Raw genomic sequence first — 19,248 nt, forward strand, 5'->3', positions numbered from 1 at the left:
GGCCAGTCCTATTCAGTACTTAAAGCAGGCACTCCACATACCAGGTGAGGGCCAAGGCAGGGAACAGAGGGGCAAAGGGGCCCTAGAAGAGTCAATCCCTCTGGTTCCTAGATTAGGAAATGAAGAGCCAGTGCTCACAATGGGGTTGGGAATGCAACCTGAGATGTCTGGGAGACAAAACCAAATACCTCTTCCATAGAGAAGAATGAATCAGCCCCAGGGGCGGGGCATCCTTGGGAAAGAAGAGTTAAGCCAGGAACAGGAAAACAATTGGGTTGGGTGTGATTGGTAAGTGGGCAGGTGGACCTGACCTGGGGCTGGCATAGAAGTTGGTGAACTTAAGTAGCTAGAATGGGCCCAACGTTCTGAAAGATCAGGAAAGGTTGGAATTCTGAGAAGCACCTGCTAAGACCCCAGGGCCGAGACGTCTATTGAGGATAGAGCCTGGCCAGGGTGTTTCAGCAACACCTCCCGCCCCAGGTCCGGAGTGAGCTTTGGGGCAATTCCCCCCCCTCCCTTTCCCCTTTCCAAGCCTTCCGCCCAACCCCGGAGGCCTCCTCGGGTTTCCGCAGGGGCCGGAGGGCAGACGGGGGTGTCACGTGCTCAGGGCTCAAGGGCCCGGTTGGTCAGTGGGCCGGGAGGGACCACTTTGCCGGCCAGAGACAAGGGTCGGGTGGGAGCTGGCGGTTCCAGAGAGTTCAGGGTGGCGACCCCAAGAGAAGAGTCTGTAAGGGAAAGTCCCACAGGCAGGCGGGCCGGCGGCGCGGAGTCCTCCCGGTGCTACGCAGTGACCCGGGGCGCGCGGGCGGAGCCCCTGATCCTGGGTCCGGTCCTGGGGCGCAGTGCTCCGACCGGGGATGAGCTCCCCGCCACCCGCCCGCAAGGGCTTTTACCGCCAGGAGGTGACCAAAACGGCCTGGGAGGTGCGCGCCGTGTACCAGGACCTGCAGCCCGTGGGCTCTGGTGCCTATGGTGCAGTGTGGTGAGCGTTCGCCGGACGGGGTGGCAGGCAGGGCAGGCGGCTGCTGGTGATTACGGGGCGGGTTCTCTAGCCAAGCTGTCCACCCCGCAGCTCTGCAATAGACAGCCGCACTGGTAACAAGGTGGCCATCAAGAAGTTGTACCGGCCCTTCCAGTCGGAGCTGTTTGCCAAGCGCGCCTACAGAGAGCTGCGCCTCCTCAAACACATGCGCCACGAGAACGTGAGTCCAACGCCCGCCCCAGAAGCGGACACTGTGCACTGGCCACCTCTCATCCTGCCCTCCCCTGCAAATCCTGCCCACCGTCTCAGCTTCCTGGGGCCTGGTACCTCCTTCCTACTTAGCCTCCTGCTTGAGTAAGCTATCGGCAGCTTCCAGGAAGGAAGTGGAGGCATCCCAGACCTCCATCGGGGCGACACTACAAGTTTTCAGCCTCTGCTTCAGTGACTTGGTTTCACTTTTGGTCCACCTGTATGTACTTTCTCAGCCCAGGCAGTGGTCAGGGTATGTTCTAGGCCTAAGGGCTCCTCAGGGCTCACTCCAAACCCTGTCTCGTTTCAGGCTGGTAGGAAAGAGGGTTTTCCTGGAAAAGCATCTCTTCCCCACCCTAGGTCTTCTTTTGCCCACATCCTGAGTCTTCTATTCCAGGGGGGCAGGTCGCTAGAACTATTCACCCTGGCTCTGTCATCCGAAAGCCTCCAGTCTCTGTGGATACAGGGCTTAAAAGGAGCAGAGTGTTACTGCCACCATTGTGGGTGTGTATTTCTTCCCTCAGGCAAAGTATCTCAATTCCAGTCCTACCTGCCCGTACTGCACGTGGCTGCCCCGGTGCCTCTCATATCGGCATTGCTGGCTATCAGAATCCTTCTCTCAGCCAGAGAGCTTTTTCTTCTTATCTTCCTGAGGCTGTGAGTTCTATTCCCCATCTGGACTGTTGTGCTAGCCTTGTTTTAACCTCCTGGGTCATCAGTCAATAGCCCCATGGAACACTACCACTCTTGGCTGACATGGTGGGTCTTTATTTCTTTTCTTTGTGAAGCCCGCTTACACTGAACGCCAGCCCAGCTGTGTCTGCTTTCCCACTTCCCTGTAAACCCGTAAACAGTAAAACAAGCAAACAAAAAACAGTAAAAGGCTTTGTTCTCATGGATGCAGCCCCCACCCCCTGTCCTCAGAGCCCCCAACTCCCACCTATCCACTTACCTACCCTTCACCCTTCTCCAGCCAAGGGTTGTGGGCTTCTTCATTCTGCCTTGCCAAGGGTCTTCCACCCAGCTATGCTCCTGCCCTCACCTGGGTGCGCCAGCCTTCAGGATGACCCAACACCTTTTGGAAGGCTGCGGTTGTAGCTACCTCCTCATGGAAACTGAAGTTTGGACAGGCTGTATGCCCCACTCACCAGAGATGAGGCTGCCATAGATCTAGCCCTAACCTATCCCCTCCTTCTCAAGCTCTGGTCCTTGGCTGTGGGTCACATTCTACACCATTAAAGTGCAGAAGAAGTTTTATTCCTTTGATGGACTTCCCTTGACCTCTAGGACACTATTCCCTATCTGTTCTGCAGAATGGGCTAAGTTCTCAGGTCACATCTGTGGTTTGTCTGTCCCCAGGCCTTTCCTATCCTTGCTCTTCCTTCCAACTTTGGCCATGATCTAAGTGTTCACTCATCTGCCCTTTACTCTCTGCCTATTCTTGCCTCATTCTCTCTGTCCTTTCATTGAACTCAGAGGACATATTCAATATTATATCTATTTTTTTTCTTTATTTTTTTTTTAATATTTTTTTATTTATTATGTATACAATATTCTGTCTGTGTGTATGTCTACAGGACAGAAGAGGGCACCAGACGTCATTACAGATGGTTGTGAGCCACCATGTGGTTGCTGGGAATTGAACTCAGGACCTTTGGAAGAGCAGGCAATGCTCTTAACCACTGAGCCATCTCTCCAGCCCTATCTATTTTTTTTCACTTGGCTTTTTGAGACAGGGTTTCTTTGTGTATCCGCTCTGGCTGTCTTGGAACTTGCTTTGTAGACTAGACTGGCCTCAAATCCACAGAGATCCACCTGCCTCTGCCTTTGCCTCCCAAGTGCTGGGATTGCTGGTGTGCACGACCACCGCCTGGCCCCTCAGCGTCACATCTTTGTTTAAATCCTTCCTTCCACAGCAGCTCTGTGGATCAAATCCAAATCTTCCTCTGGGATGTGAGTTTGAGGCCTTCCTTCGGCTTCCTCTGTCCTCTCCTTGGTTCCTCTTCGGCCTGGGCTTCAGCCACTTGGACTCCCTCTCTGTCCTTACTCTGGAGGTGTTTTGCTCCCGCTTTGGCCATCAGGCATCCTGCCTCTCTTTGCTCTTTTACGCATCCCTCCTGATACATGGATATGCAGCCCTCCTCAGGGAAGCCTCCCTTGACCCTAAAGCTCCTGTCCCCCAACCAAGTCCTGGAAAACCAATGTCACACTGTCCATCTGTTGTCCAACTCCCTCAACCAGAAGCTGTGTTTAAACTGGTGCTTCTCCTTGGCCTAGACAGCCAGGGGATGGCCCCAGGAAGGACTTATCAGGTGTTCGTGCCTCTCAAGGGACTTTCCCCACTTTGGTCTTTGGGTCTGCTTCATTGGGGGAGAAAAGAAGCAGGGAGGGAAGACTAAGGGGTTGGATTGCTCAGAAGCCTGGAGTCAACCCAGACTTGAGACTGCCCCTCCCCCCAGAGTATCCCGGCTGTCAGCATCCAAAAATAGCCTGTGTCTGTGGGCAAATGAACCAGGGTGGGGGCTGAGCTGACAGTGGGCACAGTGGAGGCGACGAGGGTAGTTATAGGAGGGCTTTCTACCAGGGGTACAGTGTCACCCTGGCTGTGCACTGAGTCCTTGCGTCTGCCATGTGCTCTCCATCCTGTCTGACCCTTGTTCCCCAGGTGATTGGCCTACTGGATGTGTTCACTCCTGATGAGACTCTGGATGACTTCACAGACTTGTGAGTGCTGGCCTGGACTGGCTCAGGGTCGGAGGGACCTAGGTGGCTCCTAGGTGTCAGCTTAAGGTTCTGGGTCAGGTCAGGGGCCATCTCCCGTAGTCCAAGTGAGGGATAGGGTGCACACTGCCCACCCACTCCTCTTACCAGAGTCCACTTCACACTCCTGCATGTTCCTGGGAGCTATGAACCCTGCCATGCCCTGGTAGCGCCATGGCTCTTACTTCGTCCAAGCTTGGTACTTAGACCCTCACATTGCCTCAAGTTTGAACCTTGGATAGGATGTTTGTGTTCAAGACCCTGGCACCCAGTATGTGGCCCCAAATCTGAACTATTGCTGCCTTTTACTGGCAGATAGGGCCTGTCCTATCCTATGGTTGGTCATTCCTGGACTCATACTGTAATCAACTAGAGGGCTGGAGTGGGTGACAGGCTCTTCACTGCTGACTGGCAAAGGTCAAGATATACTATGGCCCCATTGTCCCCTGGGGTGGATGATGTCTTTCTCCTTTGTCTATCCCTCCAACCACATGATCATCCAACCTTGCAGCCCCAACTCCTGCCCCAGATTTCTGGTTACCCTGTGTGTGGCAGGAGGAACCTGAATAGCTTCTGGGTACTGGCTTCAGGTTCTAAGCAGGCTGGAGGCCTTCTTTCCATGGCCCAAGTGAAGGCTGAGATGCCTACTGCCCACTGGCTCCTCACCGCACTCCCATATACTATAGGTTCCCCTGGATACTGACATGCCCTAGTAGAACCAAACCTTTTCTTCCTTTTATGCCTGGCATTCGGGCCCTCACAGTGCCTGAGGTATCAATACAACTAAATGATCTGAAGTGCCAGCTCCAGGTGCAGCCCTAGCTGCTCACCTGGCATATGATGCTGTTCAGTCAGGAATTTTAAAACCCTGAGGCAGAGTGTGTTGGCACACACTTGTAATCTCAGGGAGATGGAGGTAGGAGGACCTGACGTTTGAGGCCATTTTAGGCTGCATGAGACCCTGTCTCAAACAAAACAAACAAACAAACAAAAACATAAAACCAAGAGCTAAGGGCTGGAGAGATGGCTCAGTGGTTAAAAGCATTGGCTGTTCTTCCAGAGGACCGGCATTTGATTCCCAGCACCTACATGGTAGCTCACAACTGTCTATAATTCAAGTCCCAGAAGAGATGACACCCTCTTTTGGCTTCCACGAGCACTGCACACACGTGGTGCACAAATATACACGGAGAGAAAACATCCAGACATGTAAAAAATAAACTGAAAACAAAACAAGACCTAATGTGGGGATGAAGGTCTTTAATTCCAGCTCTTAGGAGGCGGAGGTGGAGGCAGGGGCAGGGGCAGGGGCAGGGGCAGGGGCAGGGGCAGGGGCAGGGGCAGGGGCAGAGCTGTCTGTGTGTCTGAGGTCATCCTGGTCTGCACAGTGAGTTCTGGGCCAGAAAGGACTGCAAAGTGAGACCTTTCCTCAAAAACAAAGTCCCCCTAAACCCTGCCTTCCATTTTGGAAAGTGGGGATATGAGCATGCATCGAGATGGTGTAATTGCCCAAGATAGGTGTGGACAGAAAGTAGGAGCCTAGCAGGGCATGGTGGGATTGAAGCATCACAGTATGGTAGGACCCCGAAGATAGTGAGGAATGGGTGCTACAGAGTAATATTGTAGTGGCTCCTGCTGGGATGGGGTGTGGCAAGGTGTGAACTGGGCCCAGTGGGTGTTAGCTTAGGTCTAGGGACTAGCCCTGCATTGGCTGCATCCCTTGTTTCCACAGCTACCTGGTGATGCCGTTCATGGGCACTGATCTGGGCAAGCTGATGAAGCACGAGACTCTGAGTGAAGACAGAGTCCAGTTCCTTGTGTATCAGATGCTGAAGGGGCTGAAGGTAAGAGGTGGCCGTAGGGAGGTGGACAGGCTTCCTGGCTGGGCAGGGTAGAGCTGAGAGGCTTGGGGCGCCCGCTGAGCTGACGGCTGAACTCCCTCTCTCCCACAGTATATCCACGCTGCTGGTGTCATCCACAGAGTGAGTCTTGGTGGGGCTGGGAGATTACCCATCTGCTCCTCCCCACCTATGTAAACAGAAGTGCTCAAACTCAGCTTCCATTGCTAACCCATAAAAAGGCAAAATAGAAGTACGGTGGGAATGCATATAATTAGTCCCCAGTTGAAAGCCTGCTCTGGGGACCCCAGCCCTCTGCCCTCCCTCAAAAGGGCCAGGCCTGTTTTGGTGGCCCTAGGAAAGTGCTGCCTGGGCCTTGCTTTGGCAGGGTAGTCACAGTGGCTGTCTTTCTTTCCTCAGGATTTGAAGCCTGGCAACCTGGCTGTGAATGAAGACTGTGAGCTGAAGGTGTCACTGGGTGGGGAAAGTGACCAAGATGGGGGTGGGAGCCCCTTCTGTCACCCTACTGGCCTTCTTGACCTTTATCCCAGGAAAAGGGACAGACCTCAGGCATCTGGGGCTGAGCAGCGAATGGGTCCTGGGGTCAGGTACCTGCTTTAGGTAAAGAGTGGCTAACGTCCCTAGTCACCCAGGGCAGGAGTTTGGAGGCTCCTAAAAGTGATCAGGGGATGGCAAAGTAGAGAAAAATCCTTAGCACTTGCTCCTGAGGTGGGTAGGGCCAGGTGAACTGACCTCAGGGAGAAGCCTGGGAGACCCAAGACCAAAGCGGGCAAAAGCTCCAGTGTGGAGACTTCAAGCCCAGCTTCTTAGAGTCTTCTGGACCACATTTGGCCTGTCCTCAGTGTCTTAGTTCCACCTCCGATACTTCTTTAGATCCTAGACTTTGGCCTAGCCAGACAGGCAGACAGTGAGATGACGGGATATGTGGTGACCCGGTGGTACCGGGCACCAGAGGTCATCTTGAATTGGATGCGCTACACACAGACAGGTAAGAAAGAGGCTATCTGAAGATCCCAGCGCACACTCGCCACCTGCATTTACCCATTCACTTTTATTTGTTTCTGTAGTGTGTGGGATGGAACAGAGAGTCTTATTCATGCTAGGCAAGTGCTCTATCATTGCGATACACCTCGGTTCAGCCCTTCCTTCATCATCATCATCATCATTATTTTATACTTTTTGGATTTTTTTTTTTTTATTTTGAGATACAGTCTCACTGTATAGCTCTGGCTATTCCTGGAGCTCCCAATGTAGTTGGCCTTGAATCCACAGAGATCCACCTGTTTCTGCCCCTCAAGTGCTGGAATTAAAGACATGTTTCACCTTTCTCCATTTTTAAAAATTTTACTTTATGTGTATAAGTACTTATCTACGTGTGTACTTGGTGAGTGCAGAGGCCAGAAGATGGCATTGGATCCTCTAGAACTGGGGTCATGGAGTTGTGAGCTGCCATGGGGTTACTGGAACCAAACCAAGGATTTCTGGAGGAGCAGCCAGCGCTCTTAACTGATTAGCCTCTCTCCAGCTCCCTTCCTCATTTCTTGATAGGGAGCTTTTTGTAGGCACTACCTCCAGGAGGCTCCTGAGCTGGGGTGGAGCTCTGCTACTCTCCTTAGTGACTCCCTGTGCTCCGTGCCTGTGTACACCCCTCCTGGTCATGTATATTTGTCTTCCATATATGGTTTCTTGCATGTCCTCTTCTCTTGACTCTCGTGAATATGAATGCTATGCTTGTCTGTGGGGCACTGATGTGTATCTCAGTGGACATCTGGTCTGTCGGCTGCATCATGGCGGAGATGATTACAGGGAAGATTCTGTTCAAAGGCAGTGACCGTATCCTTCTATGCAGAGCATCATGGGACTTCAGCCCAGGTGTGGGTGCTGGGTGGGCCACCTTTTCTGCCCTTGCACTGTGTTCCTGACCTTGGTACAGACCTGGACCAGCTGAAGGAGATCATGAAGGTCACAGGGACACCCCCTCCTGAGTTTGTACAGAAGTTACAGAGTGCTGAGGTCAGTGGGAAGCTGGGTGGTGAGCTGGACTTGGGTTTGGGAGCTGGCCTATCACTCTTCCCCTGACCCCCATAGGCCAAGAACTACATGGAAGGCCTTCCTGAGCTGGAAAAAAAGGATTTTGCCTCTGTCCTGACCAACGCAAGCCCTCAGGGTAGGGCTGGGTGGGTGAAGATCTTAGGCTTTTAGGTATGTCCTATTCCGTGGCTTGGCCTCATTTGCTCTCCCCACAGCTGTGAACCTTCTAGAAAAGATGCTGGTGCTGGACTCAGAACAGCGGGTGACGGCAGCTGAGGCACTGGCCCATCCGTACTTTGAGTCCCTGCAGGATACCGAGGATGAGTCCAAGGCCCAGAAATACGATGACTCCTTTGATGACGTGGACCGCACCCTTGAGGAGTGGAAGCGTGAGTGCGGGCTCTGCACAATGCCTGGCTTTGGGCTCTGTGTGCCTGTGCGGATGAGTTAAAAGGTTGGGAGGTCAAAGGGCATTGTGGGACAGTACAGCTTGGCCAGGCTGACTTCTGGCTAGAGCAGAAGGCAATGGGAAAGAGTGTCCCTATGGCAGCGCCTTCAAAGGCTGGCACATGACAGGTCCCGAGAACGGTGGAGCATCTGTGTGCTCAGGACAGCAATACCCTCGGCCTCTACTGATTCCCTGTCCTCTCCCCTGCCCGTGGTGCCCAGCATCCTCATGTCTAGACCACAATGGAGTCCTCTCCACCACTTATCCTTATGACTTCCTTCTCACCCCTTTTGAATTTATCCTTACTCCTTGTCAGGACCCCTCCTGAAACAACTACATCTTTCTCATATTCTGGCCATGGGGGACAGTCTATTCCCATGCAGTCCCAAGGCCTAGGCTTTTCCTCACATCTTCAGCCCCAGATCCATCCATGGCCGTGTGTTGAACCTGCAGGTTCTGAACATTGAGGACTCTTACTATATCTTTGAGAACTGGCCTCAGGCTGCCCACTGGTCCATGAGCTGGAACTAGCCTCTGGTGTCTGCTCCAAATTGGCAGTCTGAAGACATGTCTACCGGGACATGCTAGCCCTTGTCCTGCCTGCTTTAGTTCCCAGGCCATGTTCTTTTTTGTTTTTTTGAGACAGGGTTTCTTTTTATAACAGCCGTGGCTGTGGCTGTCCTGAAACTCACTCCATAGACCAGGCTGGCCTCAAACTCACAGAGATCTACCTGCCTCTGCCTCCCAAGTGCTGGGGTTAAAGGTGTGTGCCACCATCACCTGGCTTCAGGCCATGTTCTTGCACCTTGATGTGGGAAAGACTGGATGGGTTAAGGTTCTCAAATCATGCCCTGCAAGGTTCTTCTGCAATCCTAGCAGGCATTCTTCCCTTCTGTGTTGTCATGTGTTTGTGAATTTGGTTCTTTGTGATGAAACCCTTCTGCTGCTAATCAAAACAACTCCCTTAACCACAGGCCACAGTTCTGATCTGTGGTCTCCACCTACACACTGTGCCTGGCGTTTTTGCTTTTACCATAGACCACAGAGGACATACAACTAAGTCTGTGGACAGGACACAAGCTTCCCTCCTTTTTTTTTTTTTTTTCTGAACATAAGCTCTCATCACCTGTTTTCCTGGAAATGTATCTTTATAGAAGTTTTCACACAAAGTAAGGCCCCGCCCTACCCCTCCCCTCCCTGTCCCTTCCCTCCGCACCTTACCCCTTTCCCCGCCCCCAGAGTTTCTCTGTAACAGCCCCAGATTGTTCTGGATCTCTCTCTGCAAACCAGGCTAACCTCACAGAGATCCACCTGCTTCTGCCTCCTGAATTCTTGGATTAAAGGCATGCGCTGCCACCCCTGCCCAGCTCACACTAAATGTTTTTAAGGGGATTGGCCCATTTCGGATTAAAAGCCCATGGGGTGCTAGCTTCTCCCCTTAGGTGAACTTTGGACTAACTTCTTGGCTTTTTTTTTTTTTTTTTTTGGTTTTTCGAGACAGGGTTTCTCTGGAGCTTTGGAGCTTGTTCTGGAACTAGCTCTTGTAGACCAGGCTGGCTTCAAACTCACAGAGATCTGCCCGCCTCTGCCTCCCGATTGCTAGGATTAAAGGCGTGCGCCACCACCGCCTGGCTTGGACTAACTTCTTTATCATCTACTTCTCCTCATTTTCTGCAGGTGTTACTTACAAGGAAGTGCTCAGCTTCAAGCCTCCCAGGCAGCTAGGAGCCAGAGTCCCAAAGGAGACAGCTCTATGAAGACCTTTGAATAGTTTAGGGCATCCTGAGGAGCCCAGCTGGGAGCCTCACAGGCACCTTGGCTCCCCTTCCCTGGAAGAAGAATCCTGGTTAGCACTCTGACAGTTGCTGGGGCTTGTATCCCAAGTCATCCACTTGGAGAGACTGAGTAGACCCTCGAATCCTGGACCCTCCATCTCCAAACCTGCTCCTCTGCTTCTGGGTGCCCCGGATGACCCTGGAAGAACGTCTAAGCTTTTTGTCCAAGACCCCCGCCCAACACGAAACTAGCCTTTGAATTCTGGAGTTGTGCTCCCTTCACCAGTGACAAGGTCTCAGGTCTGGCAGAGCTTAGTGCTATTCCCTGAGCTCTGCTTGCTCTGGACAGTGTCAAGGCCAACTCCCGAGAAGGAAGGAGATAGAGGTTTTGGGGACACTGACTCAGGGATATCATCTCTCCTGTGATGGGGGTGGATTCTCTTACGCCCTTAGCCTGGAATGTAAACCAGTCATTTTGTGTGCTTCAGTGGCTGGGTGCAAATAAACCCTTTTGTAGATCTCCCATTCTGACTGTGTGGCCCAATGTCTGAGCTCCGACCATTTCTCTGAGCTGCTAGTCTGTGCACAAAAAGAGGCAGCCTGAGCTCCCGCACTCCACCTAGTAGAGGTGCCATGCCCCTGACTCTTCCCAGGTCAAAGTGCCGTGCCGGTGCCACCTAGTCCTTGCCAGTGGTCCTCAAGCCATCACATTAGGGCTTGGTCCCCTCCCTTCATCAGTAACTATACTCTAATTAAGGCTTAGAGTCTGAGCAGGGTTCTATGGAGCCTGATACAAGGTGTAAGGGCAGATAATGGGGACGATGATGCTAGAACCAAGACAGATGGTCCTTTCTTTCTGACTTTTCTGAGAGTGCAACTTTTTTTTGTTTTGTTTTGTTTTGTTTTTTTTCAAGATAGAGTTTCTCTGTGTAATAGTCCTAGCTCTATAGAGCGGGCTGGCCTTGAACTCACAGAGATCTCTTATCTCTGCCTCCCAACTGCAAGTGCTGGGATTATAGGCCTGTGCCACCACCACCCCGCTGCATTTGTCTTCTTATGGTCAAAGCTTCTAGAGAGGAATGTTATCTCTGGTCTTAGCGGTTCTCTGAGATCCAGAGAGGTGGGTTCTATTCTCTGACCAACAACTTACCTCTACTGGCATCACCCTGTCAGCTTCCATGAATCTGCAGTGTCTGTCATCTGCAGGCCATTAGATCCTTGCTGCCTAGTTAGATGGTCCATGTTCTTCCCAAGGACAGGTACATTAGAGCAAGGCATAAGGGTGGAGCCTTGCATTCCCCTCATCTGCAAAGGAGTTCTGGGCAATACACTTTGCCCAGGCTAATCTGGTCAGAGGAGATGACATGACCATGCCTTCCTCTGCCTGAACCCCTTGAGATAACCATGGACCAGGACTTTGAATATTTTACTCTATTATGGAGGTGTGGCTCACACCTCTCAGCCCCACAAGGCACATAATCCAGGGCGAGAGCCGGGCGGTGGTGGTGGCGCACGCCTTTAATCCCAGCACTCGGGAGGCAGAGGCAGGCGGATCTCTGTGAGTTCGAGACCAGCCTGGTCTACAAGAGCTAGTTCCAGGACAGGCTCCAAAACCACAGAGAAACCCTGTCTCGAAAAACCAAAAAAAAAAAAAAAAAAATACAGGGCGAGTCAATGAGGAGTGGCTCTGCCTGATGCCTTTGGTCTCTAGTAGCTGGAGAGGCCTTGGGACTAACCAGAACCTGGGCCTGCACTCCAACACCCAAGTGTGCAATGGGCGCCTCCTAGCTGCTCCGGGCTCCTTGGTTCCCCCTGCACATGACAGTCCTGTGCATCCCTTTCATAAATATCAGTGGCAGCTTTGTCCCCCTTCCCCTTCATTGTCCTGGGGAGGGGGTTGTCTTAGAGGCTCTCTGAGATCCAGAGAGGTGGCTTCTACTCTCTGATCCACAACTTACCTCTACTGGCATCGCCCAGGCACCTCTCTCCATCTTGCTTTGGGAAGCACGGTGGGATACAACTGTAATCCCAGCACTCAAGAGGCCGAGGTAAGGACTTCAAAACTGGTGACAGGCCTGGATTACAAAAAAAAAAAAAAAGAAAGAAACAAAACAAAAACAACCAAACAAAAAACATACATGAACAACATTAGTTCAGACTTGAACTCATGTCTCCTTTGATCTGTAATGCTTTTGTAAGCACTGCGACTTGAATGGAAAGAGATCCTAGCACTCAGGAACCAGGGAATACTGAATGTTACAGCTCAGATGGAAAAGTATTCTGGCAGTCGGAGGCCAGGGAATACTGGGTATTACAGCTCTGGTGGAAGAGTATTCTAGTAGTCACTAGCCAGGGAATAATGAAGGTCACAGTAAGTGTAGCGGTTTACAGCCCAGCTCTACAGAAAGGTTTACCCAATGTAACATTGCTACCCCTGCAGGAGAGGACTTCCCCAGCCAAGTTGTTACAGTTTGGTTCTGGTGCCCCAGAATGCAACAACTCTAGGGGAAGGTTTCCCAATAAAAGTGTTACAGCCTTGCTCTACTTCTCCAGTGAAGTTGTAACAACTTGGCACTGCTAGGGGAAGGTTTCCCTAGTGAAAGTGTTACAACTCCAGCAAAAGAAGGTCTCACCGAAAGCTCACTCAATGAGATTTATCATGAGGGAAGAATTCAGGAGAGTGGCTGCCTCTGCCAGGGTAGAAAAGGGCAGCAGCAAACTGAACAGGTGCACAGGTTATATAGGGCTTCTTAGGTGGGGAGTTTTCCCGGGGAGAAGAGGGACTGATTAGTTTTCCCTGCTCAGGAATTGGTTAACTTAGTTGGTCCGGCGCAGAGGTAGATGGCTGATTTCAAGGCCAAACTGTGTTTTTTTTTTTTTTTTTTTTTTTGGTTTTTGGTTTTTTCGAGACAGGGTTTCTCTGTGGCTTTGGAGCCCGTCCTGGAACTAGCTCTGTAGACCAGGCTGGTCTCGAACTCACAGAGATCCGCCTGCCTCTGCCTCCCAAGTGCTGTGATTAAAGGTGTGCGCCACCATCGCCCGGCCTTCGCTGCTCTTTTAAAGCTTTTTGGCTCTATTTTCAGGATGAACGCTTATTTCTTTCACTGACTGATTCTAGGGCCAAAGTGTGTTTCTTTGGCACTGGTTTCAGAGTCAGGGTGTATTTCTTTAGTTCTGGGTTCGAGGCTAAAGTATTTCTTTCATTGGCTATGATTTCATGGCCAGGGTGGGTTTCTTTCATTGGTTCGGATTCCAGGTTCCTTTGGCTGGCCCTTTTACCTTCATTACAAGGTCCAAGGTCCCCTCCCTTCATCCCCTTCCTCTGCCCTTCCTGGCCCTACACTGTGCTGCAGCGTTCCTTCCCGACCTGGCCTCTGACACAATCCTTCCATTCTGGTGGCCTCTTTTTCACCTGTGGTCTTTTGTTAGTCCCATTTTGAAACTCTGTGCCATGACACATGTCAGGCCAGCTCCTGTGTGGGCATGCGTACACATCTTGCTCACCTCCCTTTCTTCCACCCTTTCACTTAGGGGAGCAGGTAAACTGGATGCGACGGACAGTTGGCATGTCTGACCCTGTGGCCTAAGCAGGGAGAATTTAGGCTCGAGAATGTTGGGGAAAGAAGGGAACATAGCAGCGCCTGCACATTGCCTGAGGACAAGCAGCCCCGTCTTCCCAACCATTTCAAGAGGGACACTGAGCGCAGGCTCCGTGCCACACGTTTTTGGCGGTGGTACCGCAGCTGAAGCACTAGGCCGAGATCACATCCAGAGATGCTGGCGGAACCCGACGGGAGTTCAGCTGGTCTACTCCACCCTAATCGCACATGAGGGCGGGACCAAGTCTGCGAAGGAGGAAGCCGGAAGTTAGATGTCGGGAGCCAAGCTGTGGACCGGCTTATCTCAGTTTCCAGCGGTTTGCTTCTGAGTACCAACCGGGTCTGACCCTTGGGTAGTGCGTTCTTACTCTGGTCCATCTCTGCTACCGGGCTCTGTCCCAAGCGAGGGGCTATTTACGTGCGCGCCGTTCGGTGGGACCAGACAGTGCAATCACCTGCCAGCAGAGGGCGTGTATACGCTAGAGTGGATCAAAGTGACCACGGTGTAGCCATGGGTACAGCACTTGTGTACCACGAGGATATGACAGCCACCCGGCTGCTCTGGGATGAGTAAGTGTGTCTTGACAGAAGTAGGGTGCCGGGAGGAAACTCTGAACACTGAGATCCTTGTTTGCTCTAGCCCCGAGTGCGAAATTGAGTGTCCAGAGCGCCTGACTGCAGCCCTGGATGGCCTGCGGCAGCGTGGCCTGCAACAAAGGTGCCTGTGTTTGACAGCTTGTGAGGCATCAGAGGAAGAGTTGGGCATGGTGCACAGGTCAGACAATGACTGGGCTGGGGATCCTATCAGTGTCCCCTCAGTTTCACCGTGGTGTGGGCTCAGAGGCATAAGGGGAGTGCTGGGTGGGTGTTACCACCAGGAATCCCAGCTTCCTTTTCTTTGTGTCCCACTGGTGGCCCACTTGTTGACCCGAAGCCCAGAATATGTAGCCCTGGTGCGGAGGACCCAGACCCTGGACAAGGAGGAGCTCCAGGCACTGTCTAAGCAGTTTGATGCTGTCTACTTCCACCCGGTGCGAGCCAGCGTACACACCCAGATTAATGTCCGCATGCCTATGTGTATCCATACCCATTTTGCCCATCTGCCCATGTCTTCTTGTTCATGCTTGTGACCATACCCTGGCATGCTTTGCTTGCCATTGTCCTAGCCCTGTCTTGTTCGGTAGTGGGAGGCCTGCAATTTGGGACAAGTAGGTCAGGCTGCAGGCTAAATTGTACTCTGGCCCCACAGAACACTTTTCACTGTGCCAGGCTAGCTGTGGGGGCTGCACTGCAGCTGGTGGATGCTGTGCTAACAGGAGCTGTGCACAATGGGCTTGCCCTGGTGAGGTGAGAACTGCCCTCCCCGTCAAATTGACTGTCTGTGTGTGACCCTGTGAGGGGACAGAAGGACCCCGACATGCCCTGTACCCCAATTTTACACCTCAGGCCTCCAGGGCACCACAGTCAGAAGGAGGCTGCCAATGGATTCTGTGTGTTCAACAATGTGGCTATAGCAGCCAAACATGCCAAGCAGAAATATGGGCTGCAGAGGTATGTACGTGTTGGGGATACAAGCTAAACTGGCAGAGGTGGAGCTGGTGGCTAAGATTCCTACCCTGCTCCCTCCACACCTGGATGGGCTTCTGGCGTGCTGGTGGCAAGGTGATCTCCAGTATGGTCTGAATTTAGGATTCTTATTGTCGACTGGGATATCCACCACGGCCAGGGCATCCAGTACATCTTCGATGATGACCCCAGGTAAGCTGGGGTGTGAACACGGCCCTTCTCTACAATGCACCACTTGGGGATAAAATTCAGGTTTTAGGAGTCAGGGTTATTTGAGAAGCTGTGGAGCTCCTGAAGGACCTCACTTCTGACCTGGCCAGTTGTTGACAGTGTCCTTTACTTCTCCTGGCACCGCTATGAGCATGGGCGCTTCTGGCCATTCCTTCAAGAGTCTGATGCACATGCGGTTGGGCAAGGGCAGGGCCAAGGCTTCACCGTCAATTTGCCCTGGAATCAGGTACCAAGTTCCCCTCCCCGCTCCATCCATCCTTCCTCTCCTGCTCCCCAGCTCTGGGTTTGCAAATGTCATCCAGGGCATCCTGCAACATTCTCCCCAGAGTTCTGTTGCCAGGGGTGAAGACCCTGGAGCCCTCGTTCATAGGGCTGGTCCTCTAATGTCCACTTCGATCTTGCTGCAGGTTGGGATGGGGAATGCTGACTATTTGGCTGCCTTCCTGCATGTGCTGCTCCCGTTGGCCTTTGAGGTGATTGGGTGATGGGTGTCCCCCAGGGCAGGAAACCCTAGGCTAACCTAAAGTTCCACTATGAAGGCAGGAGGAGCTTTGTAAGCCATTCCACCAGAGTGCGAATGAACCTTGGAGAGTGGGGAAGGTGCCTCTGAAAGTCAGATGTGAATGGGCAGCACTGGGGCCTCCCCTTCACCTGGCTATGGCTCTCTTTTGCTCCTTTCCACTGGACTCTGCCTGTAGTTTGACCCTGAGCTGGTGCTGGTCTCAGCAGGATTTGACTCTGCCATCGGGGACCCTGAGGTGAGAGCATGGCCTGGCTGGGGAGTAAGCTAGGGTCCTGGGTCTAGGCGCCTGTCAAACACGATTCACTGTGCTGCAGGGGCGGATGCGAGCCACACCCGAGTGCTTTGCCCACCTCACACAGCTGCTGCAGGTGCTGGCTGGTGGCCGGATTTGTGCTGTGCTAGAGGTAAGTGTGGGGCAGTGGGGAGGCTCGAAGGCCAGGGGAGGATCAGTCAAGGTGAGGTGCTCTGCCTGGTACAGCTGCTCACACTAGTGACACCCCTGCGCTGTCCTGTTTCAACACTCTCCCTAGGGTGGATACCACCTGGAATCCCTAGCACAGTCAGTGTGCAAGATGGTGCAGACACTGCTTGGTGACCCCACACCCCCCCTTCTTGGACTCATGGTGCCATGCCAGAGGTTTGAAGACTGGAGTAGGTGGGGGAGGGGGCTAAAGCATGAGTCAGCTTTACAATTCTATTTCTTCCCCATAGTGCCCTGGAGTCCATCCAGAGTGTCCAGACAGCCCAGGCCCCTCACTGGACAAGCCTCCAGCAAAGTCAGTATGACCTGGACCTGGGCTGGCAGCTCCTCTGCCTTAGGCTTAGGCAGTGACTGTGACTCTGAACCGTTTAGATGTGGCACCAATTCTGGGTCCCAGCACCCACTTTCCTGAAGGGAGGTCTCTGCCTCTGCTTGCTGAGAGCCCCACGTATGAAGCAGCAGAAGCTGCCCTGAGCCCTCTCCAGGGTGAACTCTGTCTCCGTCCTACACCCCCGATCTGCACAGCGGTCGCCTTGGCCGTGCCAGGTGCTGCTCTGGCCTTACCTCCTGGAGTGCTCCTTCAGGAAGAGTCAGCCTTGAGGGAGGAAACCGAAGCCTGGGCCAGGTGAGGCGAGCAGTCTGAGGCTGGGGCTGGCTATGCCTGCACCGGTGCGGCTGATACAGATTTGGTTTCCATGTGTCCCTCTGGCTTGCCCATCGTAGGCTACACAAGTCTCTGTTCCAGGATGAGAGTCTTGTCACCCTGGGGAAGATTCTGTGTCTCTTAGGTGGGATCCTGGATGGGCAGGTAGGTTGCCAGGGGAGCTGCTGGAGATAGCGTGGTGGCATGTACGGTGGGCTGACATGTTACCTTGTGCAGAGCCCAGGCAATGCTCTTTGGTAGAGAGGAAGTAGACAATTTGAAGTGTAGTTTTAAGCATCTTGCGTATAGAAAGTGGGGTGATTTGATATTGTAGTGTAGGGAAAGTCAGTCAGTAGCAGCCATTTGGACAGGACCAAAACAAAGCACAAAAGGTTTGTCTAACCGGGTTTGGGAGTTGGCCTTGCCTCCTGAAAGTGCTCCATAGGGAGTGTGTGTGTCAGCCTCTAGATTCTCTGTTATTTATTCCATAGGTAAGGAATGGCATAGCTGTCACAGCCGCCCTTGCCACAGCAGCAACTGTAGAAGTGATCATTCAGCGATGCCTGTCCCATGGAGCTCAGAGGTAAAGTCTGTTTGGTTGACTTGGGACTCAAAGGACCTGGGAATGCCCCACTAATGGTGTGGGAAAGGCGCTGGATACTGGACAGTGTGAGCACAGCCTATCTTGGGTCAACTTCTTAGGCTGCTCTGTGTGGCCCTGGGACAGCTGGATCGACCCCTGGACCTTGCAGATGATGGGTATGGTTCTCAGCTTATATATTTCCCCGATTGTGCATGTGTGTGAACAGGTAGCAGGCATTTAACTGTGTGGGGTCACTGCAGTACAGAATGGGGGGAGGCTTCCATAGCTGCAGTTTGAGAGTGGGTGCCCAGAAAGCAGAGGCATACCAGGTTGGCAGTCACACATGTCCTCCTCCCTGCTGGAGCCCCAAGCTCTCATCTCTCCCAGTTATAAAGTTCACGAAAGGGTCTCATGCACATGTATACATATTCATGCTGCTCACTCCTGGAAAGGAGAGTTCTATGGCTGAATATCCGGGGCAAGGAGGCAGCCGTGGAGTCCATGTTCCACATCTCTACACCACTGCCACAGGTGAGGGGTCGTGTTGCGGTTTGGAGAGGTTCTCACTGTCTCCTGGTCTTCCTGGGGGTGCCTGCTCACAATCCAGGGTCCCTGAGATTTGGAGGGTGGTTACAGGAGCCAGTAGCAGTATCTAGATCAGAGCCTGAGGCTCTGCCTCTGTCCCCACAGACGACCGGGGGGTTTCTGAGCTGCATCTTGGGTCTGGTTCTGCCCCTGGCTTATGGCTTCCAGCCTGACGTGGTGTTGATGGCACTAGGGCCTGCCCATGGCCTGCAGAACGCCCAAGCTGCTCTCTTGGCTTCAGTGCTTCGGGGCCCAGCAGGGGGCCGAATTCTAGCAGTAGTGGAAGAGGTAAACTGAGCAAGGTGGATATAAGCTGTATGGGTGGAAGGTGAAGAGAAACCATTGTCTCATTGCTCCCCTCCCCCGCTCCCCACTATCCCTGGGCCAGGAATCCATACTCCAGCTTGCAAGGACCCTGGCACAGGTACTGCTTGGAGAAGCACCTCCCAGTCTGGGCCCTTTCTTGATGGCCTCTCCAGAGGAGATCCGGGCCCTTAGGTTACTAAAAACTCAGCTGGAACCTCGGTGGAAGTTGCTGCAGGTGGCTGGTGAGGCACGTGGGGAGGCGCGGCCCTATTTTAGAGCTACGTGGAGCCAGCCTCACCGCGCGAGCTGATTATGCTTTTTCAGCTCCTCGACCAGGTCCGTGCTCTCCAATCGCTTGAAATCGGTCAAGGCGGACGATTCCTATTCGGAGAAGAGCACATTCAGGTCCTAGCGAACCGTGGCCGGAGACCTAGGTCCCATCTGCGGCCCGGGCATCCTACCTCTACCACAATAAATATCGGTTCTAAAAAGTGCACACCCCTGCTTGCCTTACTGAGTCTGTTTCACCAACGATAGTTTGTACTATCGAAAGCCGCGGCTACAGCCCCGCCCCTCCCGAGACCGTGTTGGTGACGTAGTTCCGGCGCGTCTCTTGGTGGTGCCTGT

At 52.9% G+C, this 19,248-nt stretch overlaps 2 protein-coding genes and 1 long non-coding RNA gene across 9 annotated transcripts; 2 read left to right on the top strand and 1 right to left on the bottom strand.

Moving 5' to 3' along the window:
- Window positions 1–377: 377 nt before the first annotated feature.
- Mapk12 (mitogen-activated protein kinase 12) lies at window positions 378–10,622 on the top strand. 3 transcript variants are annotated; one of them, XM_041672150.1, is made up of 13 exons: window positions 378–480; window positions 747–982; window positions 1,073–1,202; window positions 3,897–3,955; window positions 5,724–5,835; window positions 5,944–5,973; window positions 6,250–6,297; window positions 6,724–6,838; window positions 7,612–7,683; window positions 7,784–7,863; window positions 7,939–8,017; window positions 8,097–8,270; window positions 10,007–10,622. In XM_041672150.1, the coding sequence occupies exons 2-13, from the start codon at window positions 858–860 to the stop codon at window positions 10,084–10,086; spliced, it is 1,104 nt and encodes a 367-aa protein (XP_041528084.1). In that variant the 5' UTR covers window positions 378–480; window positions 747–857; the 3' UTR covers window positions 10,087–10,622. The 3 variants fall into 3 exon arrangements, with proteins under 3 accessions (XP_041528084.1, XP_041528083.1, XP_041528085.1); XM_041672149.1 differs by lacking the exon at window positions 378–480 and having other exon boundaries at window positions 668–982; XM_041672151.1 differs by lacking the exons at window positions 378–480; window positions 5,944–5,973 and having other exon boundaries at window positions 668–982.
- On the bottom strand, window positions 5,268–17,199 carry LOC121461214. 2 transcript variants are annotated; one of them, XR_005976170.1, is made up of 3 exons: window positions 17,069–17,199; window positions 12,063–12,179; window positions 5,268–6,019 (listed from the first exon to the last, which is right to left on the bottom strand). It is a non-coding gene; the product is annotated as an uncharacterized LOC121461214 (long non-coding RNA). The 2 variants fall into 2 exon arrangements; XR_005976171.1 differs by lacking the exon at window positions 5,268–6,019 and adding an exon at window positions 10,029–10,158.
- On the top strand, window positions 13,970–19,111 carry Hdac10 (histone deacetylase 10). 4 transcript variants are annotated; one of them, XM_041672145.1, is made up of 20 exons: window positions 13,970–14,273; window positions 14,344–14,478; window positions 14,638–14,734; window positions 14,953–15,050; window positions 15,150–15,254; window positions 15,393–15,461; window positions 15,600–15,726; window positions 15,908–15,973; window positions 16,199–16,258; window positions 16,338–16,427; window positions 16,554–16,660; window positions 16,735–16,799; window positions 16,877–17,129; window positions 17,228–17,312; window positions 17,639–17,730; window positions 17,850–17,906; window positions 18,183–18,261; window positions 18,421–18,603; window positions 18,704–18,863; window positions 18,946–19,111. In XM_041672145.1, exons 1-20 carry the CDS (start codon window positions 14,215–14,217, stop codon window positions 18,978–18,980), a joined length of 2,022 nt encoding a protein of 673 aa, XP_041528079.1. In that variant the 5' UTR covers window positions 13,970–14,214; the 3' UTR covers window positions 18,981–19,111. The 4 variants fall into 4 exon arrangements, with proteins under 4 accessions (XP_041528079.1, XP_041528080.1, XP_041528082.1 ...); XM_041672146.1 differs by having other exon boundaries at window positions 18,186–18,261; XM_041672148.1 differs by lacking the exon at window positions 18,421–18,603.
- The last annotated feature ends 137 nt before the right edge of the window (window positions 19,112–19,248 follow it).

Source organism: Microtus oregoni, unplaced genomic scaffold (assembly GCF_018167655.1).
Source record: "Microtus oregoni isolate MIOR12 unplaced genomic scaffold, Mior012 000022F_ref0000154, whole genome shotgun sequence".
Classification (NCBI taxonomy): Eukaryota; Metazoa; Chordata; class Mammalia; order Rodentia; family Cricetidae; genus Microtus; species Microtus oregoni.